The sequence below is a fragment of the Cajanus cajan genome, chromosome 8, assembly GCF_000230855.2.
Source record: "Cajanus cajan strain Asha chromosome 8, NIPB_CcT2T_4, whole genome shotgun sequence".
In the NCBI taxonomy this organism is placed as follows: Eukaryota; Viridiplantae; Streptophyta; class Magnoliopsida; order Fabales; family Fabaceae; genus Cajanus; species Cajanus cajan.
The window spans coordinates 48,716,833-48,733,575 of NC_138524.1; the positions used below are offsets into that span (position 1 = coordinate 48,716,833).

The following is a 16,743-nucleotide window of genomic DNA, read 5'->3' on the forward strand; positions in this document are numbered from 1 at the left end:
TAATTTGTATATATGTTGTTCAATTATGTGTTAATTGTTGTATTCGTGAATCTATGAGTGCCTTTGGGTTTTTAGGAATCCTAAGTATAAAAGTAAAGTGAGTTAGTAAGTAACAATAATGTTTTAGATATAAAAGATGCTTTATTGTTGTTTTATATGTGTAGAGTTAGGCTTATTATGTATTTTTACTGATTGAATACCATGATTTGTGCCCTCAGTTGTCTTGTACGATTTTTCATACTTTCTATAGATGAGACGTTTTTTGCATGGTGTCAGGTGCCTTAAAAGGGCCCCAAGCATAGGAGCAATAAAGAGTATAGGTTGTTTTCTATGACTCATACATTGTACGTGGGGTGGTCCACCTTAGGCATGAGAGCTTTAGGGACTGCCTAGTGTAATGTTGCCAGACATTAGTGTAGTCACAATGGGCATGGTCCTTCTAGAGAGAAATCTACTCCTTTTTGAATATAACTATGAGTTTTGAGATACTAATTAATGTAATAACCTTTGTTAATGAAAGATCATGATATGCTAGTTGAGTAACGGCATACGTAACATTCCATTTTTAAATTAAATAATAAATAAATTAGAGTTGTGATACCTAATCGGTGTCATACCCGATCAAATGAAATGTGATTTTTTTAGTACTAGGAAGTGACTCCTAGGTCGTCTCTCAAGGAGCAACAAGCCAATCAGAGGTTCTTGCAGTACAACCAAACACACAAATGGGAGGGAGTTTAGATTCAAACTAAAACGCGTGAACAGTAAGCAATGGAACAATGTATTCTCTAACTCAGTTACAACACCCATATCATTGGTTCGCAAATTATATTTTACTGATCTAAACCTTAGTTCAGTTTCTAGTAATCACTAAGCATTATTACCATTGTCGAACGCATACAAATGAAGCATTAGCATACATTCCTATCTCTATTCATGGGATTGAGCAAACCATGAGTAGAGTCATTCAGTCCAGTTGAAAATGAAACCATTAAGCATGGAGACAAACCGTAACAGGTTAACAAGGATTAGAAAACAAAGACACATTAAAATGAATAGACCTTAATGGTGCATTAAATTGAGTTTGAGAGTAATATAATCAGCCTTCCATGAAGATGGAGGATACAACAGAAAATAGAGAAGAGAGGAGAAAGCAAATGAGGAATGCAATACAAAATGTATCAGTCCAACATAAGAAGAAGGAACCGAAAATACTTAAAAATGGGTTGTGTCTCAACTTCGTTTAGAAACCAAAAGAAGGAGTGGCAACAGTATATTCAATGTCCCATCAAGTCTGACCTAAAAGAAAACCTACTTCCCTCTTTGTCCCCCTCCAAATTTTGAATGCATTTGGGTCAAAAGAGATGGCTGGCCTAGTTAGCCCATTTGGCCCATAGAGGTTATTTCTACCATCTACTATTTATAAAAATACAAGCCCCAACGTTTCAGTTTAAACCTGATAACTTGACATTCACTCACTAATTTAAGCATAACTTGAGTTCTAGACCTCTTTTTTGAATGATTCCAAAGGAATTGAGAATCTAACATCTAGGGATACAATTCATATGAAGATCACAAAATATAATTCATATATATTAGAAAGTACCCTAATTTTTTAGAATAATCTCTTTTTAGCCATCGTGCACAACACCTTCCTCAAGTGATCTATGACAACTTTTTAAACTTATGTGATACAACATTTAAATTTTAGTTTCTAAATCCACTTATTTTTATTAGTATAATTGTGAAGAATATTTTAATTTTTAGTGTTATAATATTCAAACTTTATTTATGTAGATTTTATTTGAATTTTAGTTTTATAATCTTAAAAGAAAAACTTTTATGCTGACTTTTTTAACCTTTGAAATGAAAAAAAAAAATTGTCACAAATAAGTATAATGTATGGTTAAAATATTTTTTAGAATATTTTTAAGTTATTTATCCAACAGGGAAGGTAACGAGGGTCTACTACCCGTACCCATCTTGCCTCGTTGACATCCTTAATAGGATATTAAAAAAATAAGGATGACTCCTAATGTTGAATTATTTGAATCCTGTTAGGAAAATTGGCTTAGAATAATCAACAAATTAAATAAATGGTTATTCCACAAGAATTTTTATCAATTCATACCATTGTTTGACTATAATAAAACTCAAAAATCTTACATAAAAATGAATAAGAGGTACCTTTATTTTATTGTTTACTTTCGTACATGTAAAGCATGAACCATGTATGTTCACACTATTATTTAGAGTATTCCTATTGGAACCCCTTATAATTATCACCTTAAAACACATTTGTTTAAAATGTTTCACTATTTTCCATGAACCAGAGATTCTTAATTTTAATGTTTACAATAACAAACACCATGCTGACATAAAGGAAATGATGCTCCATGACAGTTAATATTAGGAAGATAGGAAAGACAGTCGTTGTTTGTAACACATTGAATTGTTGACCTTGAAGATGAAAGGCCTGAAACGTTAACAATAAAAAATCACATATAACATAAAGGAGGCAAATACAAAACATATAACATGTAAAACTTCTATGGTGTATTTTGTGGAATTATATTTACAATTCAACTTTTTGATTTTGAACTGCTTGTAGTTTAGATAAGCAATTAAATATGACTTGTATGTGTTGTGTTTGACAATAAAAGAATAAACTGCATTCGCATCTTATCTCTATTTTCTTTGTTATTAACTTTTTGTACCTGGCTCTTTCATTCCGTAATAACAGAAACATTTTCGTTTCCCATTATAATCAATACCACATTTTGCTGATGCTCCTTCACAATTCAAAGAGGGGAGGTATTTAATGCAATCTTCGTCAAAAAAACATTGATCACCTGCCTCTGTAATTGGTTTACGTGAGGGTGAAACACCTGGAAAGATAAGTGTATGATTTTAATATATGTATATAAGAGTAAAATAATACAAATAGCATGCAAGATCTATAGAAAACAAATACCATGACAAGCTTCTATGGCAAGAAGGACGAATAAAAAGGTTAGCTTGAATGAAGTCTTTGACATATCTTTGGATTGTAACCTTTAAGATAAGAGAATTTAATACTTATTGGAACAATATTGATATCCAGAGAACAGGATGTAAAACTTGTGTTTTGTTAAGAGAAATGGTTGTTCCTTGGAATCATATCGAATTATCGAATATTTATAGCCAAGGATGAACTTCATATTATTTGCATCAAGCATTACATATTAGTGAGAAACTAAAAAGCAATAAAGTATTAGGTGGATGGTCAAAATAGTTTGACTAAACATAATTTTTTACTAATTATAATATTTAATGTAGAGAAAAATATATTAACTAACATTAAATTAATAATTCAGGTTCAATGTTATTACTTATCTGAATCAGACATGTTTAGAATAGTCTAATATATATAATATTACAAGCAACATTATATATGAAATATTTAAAGTACTAAATGTCATAAGTTTAAAATTTTTATAAACATTATACTTAACAATATAGGGAACATAATATATCATAAATATATTAGACTTAAAATATTTAATGTGAAGTGCATGTATTTATAAATATATTATATTTAATAAATATCATAATATATTATTAAATTTTACGTATTAAACACGAGAATGTTTTTAAGTGTTATTCTTTGACAAGAGCCTTTTTTAGGTATTCTTATATATTTTTATTCTATTTTTTATTTATCATATTAATGAATTAAATTTAAATATTTTAAAATAAATTATCAATAATTAAAATAATTCTGTATTACCATATAAATTATTTATTTTTAATGTAAAATATATTTTATATATTTAACATATTTATTTATACAAATTTTAAATCTAATTTATATATTCAAATATAATATTTATTTATATAATTTATTATAATATATGACAAACAGCTAGCATGTGAAATGCACATGCTAAAATTCTAATAAGACAAAAATTTATAATAAACCACATTAAATAATATATTAATAAATATAAGCAGTGTAATAACTTCTCCCCTAAAGGCTGTTTAGTTTGAAATTATTATTTATTATATTTGTTTTCATTTTCGAATTCTTTTAAACATACATATTTGTTTAATTTCTCGATGACCTAATTATTTTTCATAATAGTGTAAAATTCCAAGTTTTGTAAATAAAGTAATAAAATGATTTAATTGATAAAGGGGGTTTTGAGAAATAATGGACATGTTTAATTTAATTATATTGATTTTAATTAATTTTTAATTAAGTGTATTTTAAAAAATTGTGGTTTTAAAGGGAGTTGAATTTTATAAAAGGAGGTTTTAACTATAAGTAGTTTACACTTTTTTTCATTCTATGCTTATGTTGTTCTCCCTATGATGGAAGAATTTGAGGTACTATGCATCCATCGTCTAGTGTTTAAAGAGGTAAAGGGTAATGATTACTTTTGCTCTAGGTATGAGTTGAATGTTGAGTAGAGAAATTGGCCTCCAATATGAGGTAAGGGGTACCTTTTTTGTTTGTGGGTCTCCTACCAGACCTTGTCCTAATTTTTGCGTAGTACCCTTAGTGGGTTTCCTACTAGAGTTTTGCTTTTGCAACATTTGTTTGAGATGTGAAATGCTTTTAATTTGATTTTATTAAGCCTAATCATGTTTAAACTGTGCGATTATACTTTTGTTACACTTTCTAATTTTAGTGCATGTTAGGCTCTCGTTTGAGTGACGTCCTTATTCTAGATATGCTTTGTTTATTGCGGGTTAATGGATGAGGCTTAGAGTAAGTATTTAAAGAGAGAGAGATAGAGAGAAAGAGAGAGAAGAAATGAGATAGAGAAAATATATGGCATTAAAAATAATATTTTGATTTACACGTGCCCATTTAATGTAGCTTGAGGGGACAGACATGTCCCGAGTTCGTGATTCATACACAAAGAGAAGAAGGGAGAATTCCCCTTAGACAAGTTCGGTATAATTGAGCCTTCTTTTTTATGCCAATTTTTCAGAAGCTTTTATGCTAAGGAAAATCTCTCAACCTTTCCTCCCTTAAAGATGTGGCTGACTTGTATCTTGAACCTTATCATTTTGGGTTGTCTCGGAAGTCTAGTAGCTTGGTCATTCCTTGAACATCTCTACCCAGCCCTTGCCTTGGCTGGTACCCTTTTGTGCCACTAAGCTTCCATTTCTTGAGACCCTATTAATGTGAGCGATCCCTAGGGTTTCCTCCGCTATATTCATGTAAGAGATGGTGAATGGCATTTTGATAAGTAGTTCTTCCTTAGCTTGAATCTATTGTCAGCCTGCCATCCGCCACGAGCTTGATGCTTGATGCATTCACAACTTTTCCTTGGAGGTGACTATAGGATGATAGTGGAGCTTAGAGTATAACTTTCACGGAGTCTTGATTCTTAGAGGGAATACTTGAGCTGCCTTTCAGTTTTCAACTCGAGTAGACATTGCTTTTTACTTCTCTATTTTTTTTTCTTTTATCCCTAACTTTTGCATAGGATGTATCTATCCTATCTGGATTTTTGTTATTTCCTTACCCTAATTTTTGCCTAGAATGCCCTCTACATGTTTTCATTCTAGCGGAATTTTAGCAATGCCTCCGATTATAATTTTCTTCCCCATCTTGGACTTGTCTTTAAAAAGATCTATTCATTCCACCTTATGCGTTTGAGAAGTTCATCCTCCTCCTCAAGTTCTTTTCCTTTCTTTTTTGGACTTCTCCTTCTCTTTGGAGATTTTTATCTTGTAGCTCATTAGGAGTGTGGATCCATCCATTCCTAGTCATTCCTCCTATCCCGGTGATTTGGATGGGTCCTTTGATGATGAGACTTGGATTCCATGGACCCATTACATGGCTTTATCTTGTCGTATAGGGAAAGGTTTGGCGCCTTGATAATTAATGGTTTCGACGTTATTTGCCCTTTACCCACTTGGATTGTAACTGGTTTAACATTTAAGCATGCCCTGCTCTAGAGTGTGAGCTCGATTACCAGTGAATTACTCTCCATTATTTTTTACTAACGCACATAGGTTAGTTTCCCTTTTTATTCTTATTTATTTATTTATAAGGAAGGAATAATGCTCTAGATGAGTGCCATGCAGGGAGAATTAAGGACTGATAAATATCAGTCTCATTGATTTTTTTATCAATAAATGCTTAAATAGATTTTGACAGTATTGAGCGAGAATCTAAAGAGATTTTAAGGTGGATGATGTCCATGTGAAACATGCCTTAATGCCAAAGTCTATACTATTTTTTTGTTTTTTTGTTTTTTTTTTCCTTTTTGTCATAGTGGGTTTTTTGCAAATAGTGCATATTAGATTCTAAGAAGTCTTGTTTCAACAAACATATTAAAACAAAGGTCCAACCATAGTATTTTCAAAATCAATTTGGGCCTTTCTTTAAAGCCCAGATACTATCGTATATTAAAATATTCATCTTTCTTAATTGTCTATGCATGACACTACCTAATCTTTCCATAATCTAAGGAAAATAAATGCAAGGAAAGTTCTTTGTATAGGAAGGTTCCAATTTTCCTCACTTAGCCTTTAAAGGCTCTCAAGGTGTCCCCATTATAGGGAACCAATACCTCTGTTGTCACACTTAGCAAACTCTAAGGTCTATCGCAATATTTCAGGTTAAAGTAACTGATTATTACCTTGAGTGTGATTTTCGACAAAACATGCAAGCTCAAGGTCATTCTTGGGTTGGTCATACATCAATCACTCCCTATGGTTTACACGCTCATGCCTTTGGGTATAGAGAGAATTGTTGTGTGCAATGTTTTGTTTATAGTTTTTATTTCAAACAAAGTGTGAAATTTAAACAAGTAACAGATATTAAAGCCACACTAAAACAAACAAATAAGTATTTTAAAAAAAAAAAAGATAAGTATTTATAAACAATATACAAGATAAAAGATAAATATAAACACACAAGATAAAAGATAAATATAGAAAATTAAGATAAAAAGGAAAATATTTTACAAACAATATGAAAGGTAAATATTTACAAATAAGATAAAAATGATAAATACTTGAATTATTTTTTTATTATGCTAATATTAGTCACTAAACGAGTCTAACCCTCTTTACGCTTCGCCAGTGGAGTCGCAATTTGTCAGAATCCAAAAAATTCCGATTTTGCCCACAAATGGTTTGGACTTCCGTTTGAAAATCTCATCGGTTAAGGAATGCCCAAAAACAAGACTAATCTCTAATCAATGGTTTTTGAAAAGGTTTAAATGAGTCTCCACCGATATTTTACTCAAAACATCAGGAAAAGAAAAGATTTTTGAAATTACAATAATAGCCTTCACATCTACAATTAGGTTCAGGAGTCAATTACATGTAGGCAAGGTGTTACACACCCTACAACGCCCTAAATCGATAACCTATAATGCTATTAGCATAATAAAAATAAAAATAATTTAAATATTTTATCCCCTTTTATTATTTAATATTATTTACATTGCAATTATTTATAACATAGGGGTTTAGACCCCAAATGTTTGAAAAGATTATGGTCAACATGGTGATTAGATATTCATGACAATAATACGAATAAAACAATTTAGATAGATAGAGAAAAGAGAAAGAATTGATAAAATACCTCGGAAGCGAGCTTTTATAGAATATTCTTCCAATGTTGGGTTCAAGGCACATTTTGGCATCCCTTCACTCTACAAAAGACCTCATAACACTCAAGAAATATAAAGGAAAGAGAGATGATATTTTTTAACTAAAACTACTAGAAACAACATAAAGATAACAACTTTTTCAGTCCAACTTCCCTCCCTCAAACACTGTGCACGAGGCATCTATTTATAGGCCTCAAATCTAACTAGAACGATCATTTTGGTCACCGAAACAGGCTATTCCAGATTAGTTTGTTATGGCCAAAATTTGAATTTGGAATGGCTTGTTCCAAAATTGAAACGGCCCATTCTAGATTTGGAATGGCCCATTCTAACCTAGGATTTTTAGGATTTTTTGATTATTTGGAATAGTCTGTTCCAATTTGGGAACGAACCGTTCCATTTTGGAAATGGCCCGTTCTGAGCTCCTATTTCATCCCTTTGTGCTTTTAGGCTTCTCGATGTTGTTTTGGTCTGTTCAAGTGTCATATTGGGCTTTCAAAGTCTTCTTGACTTATTTTTGATACCCTAAACAAAATTGGGTGTCTACATTAAGGAGACGAGATGAGAGATTAAGGCTGAGAACTTAGAGAATCAATTGATGAGTAACAATGTGTGAGTAGTTGATTAAAACAATGAATTCTAGTGTACAAGTATTGATGGTATTGTTGAAGTAATTATTTTGAAGGGTGATTAAATTGAAGTGACGATACATATTATTATGAGTACTATGATGAGATGATATGTGTAAGTTGAGTGTTATGGACTAGCACTTGATGAGATGAGTCATTGCATATTGTATTGTATTGATGCAATATTAAGTCCATGGATTCATGTTTTATTCAGAAGATAGTGTAAGTCTATGTGGTGGGATTTCATAGTCATCTACCTATGCCCTGATGGGTGTTATGGTGGGGAAACACCTAACAATAATGAAATGCTACCGTTGTTAGTTGTAATACTTTGACAAGACCCTAATAGACATCCCTTGATTGAGGGTGTATTGGGAGGGAATTACTATTGATGGGTGGTCCCTACACTATTCGATGGGTGGTCTCCTTCTATGGCTCTTAAGTTATTCAGTGTTAATGATGATGATGATGAGATTGGTACCCCATGCATGTAAAGTTAGGACCATGCATTGCACAAGTCTTTATTTATGATTGAGCTATATTGTTTGGCCTATAATCCATGAATGATGAATGAATGTATGGAAGGATGCTTATATGTGTGTGGGGTGTTCTTTATGTTATAGATGTATGTGCTTATCTTTATGCCTTATATATGTTATGTGTGGATGAGATGTATTGTCACTCCCTATGTATGTAAGTTTGTTTTTAGGATGAACACCACTTATAGGACTAGAAAATGTACAAAATGATATGTTTGATGAAGGAGAGGCCAAAAGTGGAGTTTTGTATTGTGATAGTGTGACATTAGGGCAGAGTTTTACTCAGTAATTATTTACATTTGTTAAATTTCTATTTAATTATGTTTTCTTGTCAGACCTTTGTTCAATTAGGCAATTGTGCCTTGTTTTTGTTCAAACATTATTTTCTGTTTTTTATTCATTTAGTAAAGTTATGAAAAAAGTATTGTGAACCCTTTTACATAGTTTCAGCAAAAAATGATTTATTATTATTTTAAAAAATTGTTGATATTAATTTGTTTATTTCTTTATTTAATTATTTGGGCTAGATAATGTCATAACATATGTGTAACTTAATAGTATAATTGACTATATGTTCTCTTTGAGGCTTGTTGATGGTTACATGTGATGTAATGTGTGGACCATGTGATAATCACGTAATGAGAAGTCTAAGCTAAGGCTTAGTAGTGATAAAGTCGATAGATATCACATTCTAACATGATTCATACAATACCTTATAAGGCTCATGCCTCATCACCCACATCATCAACATGATAGTCATTACCTATAAGACACCTAAAGAGACAATAGAAAAGAAAAGAGAGGGAGTGAGAAATGTCTTACTTTCATATAGTCAGTATGTGTTAAAAAAAACAAAATAAGAATTTTTAATTCATAATGGGCAATAATGTAATTACATTGATAATAAATAGTTCAAAAATCTCAACGACTCTACTTGAAGTTGTGTAATCCTACCACATAAATGTTTTCATAATGACAAATACTTAGTTTCAAGTAATAATTAAGAAAGAGTAATCACAAAGGTACAAACAATTTTTCTCAAGTGTTTCAGCTGAGAAGAACACTTAGGAGCAGACATAAGCATCTAAGTGCACAAGATTGATGTATTAAGCAGCTTCAATTTGGACATCTTTTCTAAGGGAATATACCTTGAAGATCCTGATTCTTAGTCTCTGTAGTAGAGCCTCGAAAACAACAAGTCTCAGTTCAAGCTTACCTTCTCAAAAGCCTGGCACTAAAGACCCCGTTTAGAAAGTTACTCAAAAGCACTATCATTAGCACTTTCAAAAGGAAGTTTTAGAAGCACACAATTTCTAAAGAACATGCTAATTATAGCAAGGTAAAAGTACAAGATGATGTTAACCCTACTTCAATCCTAAGATATAGTACATTTGGGAAACATATTTTAATGCATTAATTTGAGATGGTTTGGAATTTACTAGTATAACTAATTGATGTATTAGATGTGATATTTAGTAGCTGGTTTAGTTAGTGATGATTGTAAATTCTTATTAATTTTTACAATTTGACCCGCTGTTACACTTTGTTATTGTGTAGGCCATACCTGGTGCTTCTTACATTGGATTTGAATGTTCTTAGTGTCCCTAGAAACCTAAAGAGAGAATTCTACATTTTCTTTGTTGGGAGAAAAGGCCAATTCGAACATTAAGTGGCCCAAAAATGTATTGTAATGTTGTATCCCTACATAGTATTTTATTTTTATTTTTATAATATAATGTTAGGATTTGTTTAATGTTGTTATTAGTTGATTTAGAGGGTTGACCTTGTAAATATTCTAATTAGACTCATTATATTTCTCTATTAATATGTGTTGTGAAACTTGTTATGTACACTTTTACATTCATTTTTTCATATTTTAGAGTTATTTCCTTTACAAGTTTTTTTAAATTCTCTCTCTCTCTCTCTTCCTCTCAATTTTCTATTTACATTTTTCTAAACAAAGGAATTATAGTGTCTTGATGAAGATGTGTGTCTAATATGTTCATTTGATTTGAGGTTTCATGAATGATGGTAAAATTTGAGATTTTGATATCTTTTACTGTACGAATTCTCTTTGTCTTCTTCTCTGTTCTAGATCTGTTTTCCATCCTTCATGATTATAAATTTGGTTTTAATAGATCTGGATCATTTTTAAGATTAATTTTGGATCTAAATCCATATTTAGATATAGACATAAAATAACCTAAATTGCCAAAATCATTCGTTCATCATTTTTTAATTTCACACAAATTGTGTCATTGCAATTGCATTTTACATTTTATGAAATTCAATAAATATAGATTTAGATCTACATTTAGATTATGTTCATGTTGGTTTAGGTTGATTGAATTTGGATTATAATTTGAACCGTGAAAACTTTACCATAATGATTGAAATTTTTAGTCAATGTAACTTTTGATTGAATTACCGATTGAATTTTCTATTTGTGTTTGTAACATTCTAATTTCTCTTTTCTATTCATAAAAATCGCTTTCATAATTGTGTGATAATTTTGGATTCTATTGGCTTGTGTCTTTTGAAAGAATGACCTAGGTTATTCCCTATATTAAGAATCTTTGGAAAAATCAAATAATTTTTATAGTGAATCGACAACGCTATCACTAAGCAAACACTAACAAATATACTTTGATGCCTATAAAAAAAAAAACTAAGGCATTTTTTTGAATCAATCAAGATTATTAAAAGTCATTAACATACAAGCTAGCAAAGCTATTACACTTACTTCATACTATGTTGTCAAAGATCTCATCTTCTACAATTGTAAACAATCTAGTAAAAGAAAAGAAGTGAGGATACATCCTTAGTGGAAGCTTCTAAACAAGGAAAGAATACTAAAACCTTAGGAGTTGCTAGGCTTCCAAAATATTTAATTATAATTACCCATCTTACCTAGATCTGGTGTGTAGAGGGTTAGGAAGGTGGAAAAGTTTTTCAACCAACTGGTTGAAGTTACTCATAGCAGAAGTTTATGAGGGTAAAGTTCTCAACAGTGTTGAGGGAGTAACTTAGCAAGTACCTAAGGGTTTTATACAAATAACAAGTGACAAGTTTGTGTAGGGATAATCCAATAGGTGGTTGGTGGTTGGTGTTTGTAATTAGAGTAATTGTTACTGATCATAGTGGAAAAATCTCACTATGTGTGTGAGGTTGGACATACCCCAAGGTAGGGTGAACTAGGATAAATCTTGATTTCCAATTTTTCTTACCTATCCTTGTACTTACTTTAACTTCTTATTATTTTTTACAACCTTGGTACATATTTATCTATTGTGGATATCATATGTTGATAGACTTATCAAAGAAAAAATCTATTTTTATACCATCAGAAGCATAAGCTTTTGAAGGACTATTTTATAAGAAACTATTCAAAAGAAAAAGAAGTCTTTTAGAACCATAAAAGAAATTGGTTTCTTATCATCAGAATTTCATAAGGACTTAAATTTTAAGAAATCCACAATTCAACATCCTTTTCTTATTGGCTAACGTTTACTTCATATGGTATTAGAGCTTAGCTCATGGAAATGAGTACACCTAATAGTGTAGGAGAAGAAAATATTGAGAAAGTAAATGGTTCTTCAACATCCAACAATGTTCATTCCAAAAGGTGTTTCAACAAACATACCTCCAAGATTTGATGGAAATCATTACTACTACTGGAGGGATATAATGATGTTGTTCATAAATTCACGAGATGTGATCTACTAGAAATTGTAAAAGAAAAGCCATATGTACCAAAGAAAACACTAGAGATAGGAGTCATTATAACAAAACCAAAACAAGAATGGAATGCTAAAGAAAAGTCTAGATGCTTGCTAAATGCTAAAGTAAAATTCTATGTCACATGTGCACTCAAGAGATTTGAGTATGATAAAGTGAGTGAAGCACTACAATAAATGAAATTTGGTAAAAACTCAAAGTAGAACATGAAGGAACAAATCAGGTAAAGGAAACTAAAGTAAATATTTTGACTTATCAATTTGAAATGTTTAAAATGTAGGAACAAAATTCCATAGATAGCATGTATAATAGGTTCACTATTATAGTGAATTAGTTGAATGACTTAGGAAAAATAATACACCACACACTAGAAGATAAAAAAGATCTTGAGAAGTCTACTAATAATCTAGAGACCAAAATTATAGCCATCAGATAAGCCAAAGGCTTGAAGATGCTTTAGATGGATGAGCTAATTGGATCACTTAAGGTACATGAGCAGGAACAACAAGAAGAGCTTCAAACTAAAGGGAAAACAATAGCATTTTGAGGTAGTCAATAATTTAAAGCCTTGAAAACTAAAGAATACTCAAAATAAAAAAGATTTTGATAACAACTTAAAAAATGATGAGTTATCTCTTTTGACAAGGAAAGTCCAAAGAATGCTTTGAAGAAGAAAGGGAATAAAGAGAATCTCATTCAAAAAAAGAATCATTAAAGGGAGAGACATTCAAAATGGGTGTAAAATTTTATGAATGTAATAAGCTAAGACAATACATATTAGAATGTCCACTACTTAAGAAAGATAAGAGAAAAGGAAAGAAGGAAGTAATGATGGTCACCTGGGATGACTTAGAAGAATAATCTTGTAATGGTGAAGAAGAACAAACAACAAATTTTGTCTAATGGTAGACTCAGATGAAGAATAGGTATGTGAATTAGAATTTGAAATGTTTAAAAATAATAATGAATTTTTTTTATATTATGAAGGATTCAAACCTACTAGCTCATAAATATGCCTCTCTTCAAGGGGAACTTTTAATTTCTCACAAGGAAAAAGAAAAAGTCTCCTTGGACAATGAAATTTTAAACAAAATAAATCTATGTCTCAAAGATACTCATTTAGTATGTCAGAATAATTAAAGAAACTCGCTAAAAAAAATAAAATATTAGAAAATGAAAACAAACATCTCAAAGTTAGAGTTAAAACCTTAACTAAACATCTATCAAATATTTTGAATGCAATGGTACTTTAGCAATGGATTTTCAAGGTATGACAGGAGATGAAAACAAATTCCTAACTCTTGGGAGAATGTAAATGGAGGTTCTGTCACTTTTGGAGACAATAGAAAAGCATATAATAAAAAGAATTGGAAAAGTAGGTAACATGAAATATGCTTAAGTAGACAATGTTTATTATGTGAAAGAGTTAAAGCATAATCATTTGAGCGCTAACCAACTATATAATAGTGGTTATTAGGTCATGTTTGAGCTGAATGCATGACAACTTAGCGAAAAAGTCAAAGGGAAATTTCTCTTCTTTGGAAACAAAGAAAATAATCTATATAGTGTACATTTGGAAGATATATCCAATCATCCATGTCTTGCTATGATTGAAAAATATAATGGTTGTGGCATAGAAGATTAGGACAAAATATGAAAACCTTGTCAAAGTTATATACTCTAAACCTTGTTAGAGGATTGCCAAAGATTAGATATGAGAAAGATAAAGTGTGTGAAGCCTGAAGAAAAGAAAATTAATCAAAAAGATGGATTTGGATCTAGATCTATGAATTTCATCAAAACATGAAACGCAATCAAGATCTAGCAATTTTAATAAAATTCAAGAACGGTGAACGGTTAAATTAGGCGATTTAGGTTATTTTAGGTCTAAATCTAAATCTAAATTTAGATATAAAATTAATCTTCAATCTCTGTTCTAGATGCAAAAAAAAAATCATAATCATGAAAAATGAAAGAAAAACCTAGAATAGAGTAAAAGAGAAATAAAGAATTTGTTCGGTAAAAAGATCGGGAACTTGCATTTTACCATAGTTCTTCAAACCTAGAATCAATTAATGAACTAGCAACGCATCATAATTACGTTACAATAATCCAATTCGTGTAAGCAAAAGAGAAAACCATAGAGAGAGAGAGAGAATTTAGAGAAACTTCTAAAGGAAACAACTCTAAAATCTGAAAAATGCATGTAAAGTGTACATAACAAGTCTCACAACACTTATTAATAGTAGTGGTCCTAATATGAGTAATTAAAGGCCCAACCCGTTAAATTAACTAATTACATCACTAAGCAAATCCTAACATTACAATTTAAAAAGAAAAAGAAAATATTAAGCAGGGCCTTAACTTTGTAATGCAATTTTGGATCACTTAACATTCGAACTAGCCTTTACTCTCAACAAAGAAATTGTAGAAATCTCTCTTATATTTACAAGGACTCAAAGAACGCTCAAATCCAATGTTGGGAGCTCTAGATATGACCTGCACAAGAAACAATATCAAAATAAGAAAAATTACATAAATTAACCAGAATTTAAAACTTAGACCAAAAATGACACACTAGAATAAATTAAAGTTAATATATCATAATATGATACTAATAAAAGTCAAATAAACTAAAAACAATGCATAGAAATATATACAAAAATTGGTCTATCACACATGCATCTAGTTTAGTGAAGTCTATGTACATTGCATCTATGTGAATCATGGTTAATTATGTATTGAGATATCCCTATGTTCTTTTCGCTGATTATATTATGCTTATATACTTACTTAAGTTATGACTTTTTTTTTACTATCCGACTATATCTATGACACCCTTCTTATATACTTACTTAAGTTATGACTTGTTTTTTTTACTATCCGACTATATCTATGACACCCTTCGACCATAGATAAGTAAATATATAATTTAATTAAACAAAAAAAATTAATTCCAACAAACTTATATGATAATAAAGTTCTTAAACATCATTACTAGTAAAAGGATTCACAACAACTTTCTTAAATAAACAAAAACATAGCAAAATAATGTGTAAAATTAAAACAAAGCACAAACCGCCTAACTGAACAAAACATCAACATGAACATATTTGCACAAAACTTAAATAATTCTAATAAAATATTAAAATTATAATCTCTATCCCGATGTCACATTAATCATAGCAAAAGCTCAAACAAGTAAAGCTCTAAGCCTCTTCTCCATCAAATACATCATCATATACCTAATATATTACTACAAATGGTGATCAAGCCAAACACAACCACACAAACATAGAGACTGAGAATACATCTCATCCACCCACAATATATAAGTTTGAGGATAACACACAAATGCACAACATAACTAAATTCTCAATTATACGTTAATTTCTCAACTACACATCTAAAATATTGATCTTTTGATTATTGTATTAACAACACATTCATTCATCAATCAACAACCAAAAAATTAAATACTTTATGCACTAAAAGTTATCATTATAACTATAAGGACTCTTGCATTTGCATGCTCCTAACTCTACATGCATGTAGTACCAATCTCCTCATCATCATTAATACAAAATAGCCTAGGAGCCATGGAATGGGACCACCCATCTATAGTATAGGGATCATCCTTGAAAAGTGACCCCCTCAAACCACTATCAACCATGGGATGTCTATTAGGGTCTTATTGAAATGGTATAGTTGGCCATAGTTGCCTTCCATTCCCGTTAGAGAATCCCCATCATAACACCCCTGGGACATGACCTATGATATCCCACCTTCATAAACTCATAATATCTCATAAATAAAGTATGTATGCATGGACTCCAACAATCACATCATAACATCACAAATGGGACACCCTTCTATCCAAATAATTAAATAATAAAATAGTAGTTTAACATTGACAATTTAAATAAAATAATAACAAATTTGTTTAACAAGATACCTTATAAAAAGGTTCATAATACTATTTGAAATTTTTTTATTGAAACAAAGAAAATATAGAAAATAATCTTTGACTCAAAATAAGGTATAACTATCTAGTTTAAGAAAGTTTCAACAAGAAATATAAGGAAATAAAAATCCACAATTGCAAATAAGTCCTAATTTTTAAAATTTAAAAAAATAATAATAAATTTGTTTAACAAGATACCCTATAAAAAGGTTCATATTACTATTTGAAAAAGTTTTATTGAAACAAAGAAA

General features: G+C 30.5%; 1 protein-coding gene across 3 annotated transcripts; it reads right to left on the reverse strand.

Annotated features, from left to right (window-relative positions):
• Nucleotides 1-2,167: 2,167 nt before the first annotated feature.
• LOC109793484 (uncharacterized) lies at nt 2,168-15,457 on the reverse strand. Of its 3 annotated transcripts, none has more exons than XM_083062877.1 (6): nt 14,576-15,457; nt 9,939-10,018; nt 9,503-9,564; nt 7,595-7,664; nt 2,718-2,888; nt 2,168-2,476 (listed from the first exon to the last, which is right to left on the reverse strand). In XM_083062877.1, exons 3-6 carry the CDS (start codon nt 9,548-9,550, stop codon nt 2,346-2,348), a joined length of 420 nt encoding a protein of 139 aa, XP_082919003.1. In that variant the 5' UTR covers nt 9,551-9,564; nt 9,939-10,018; nt 14,576-15,457; the 3' UTR covers nt 2,168-2,345. The 3 variants fall into 3 exon arrangements, with proteins under 3 accessions (XP_082919003.1, XP_082919002.1, XP_082919004.1); XM_083062876.1 differs by having other exon boundaries at nt 9,939-10,024; XM_083062878.1 differs by lacking the exon at nt 9,939-10,018.
• Between the last annotated feature and the right edge of the window lie 1,286 nt (nt 15,458-16,743).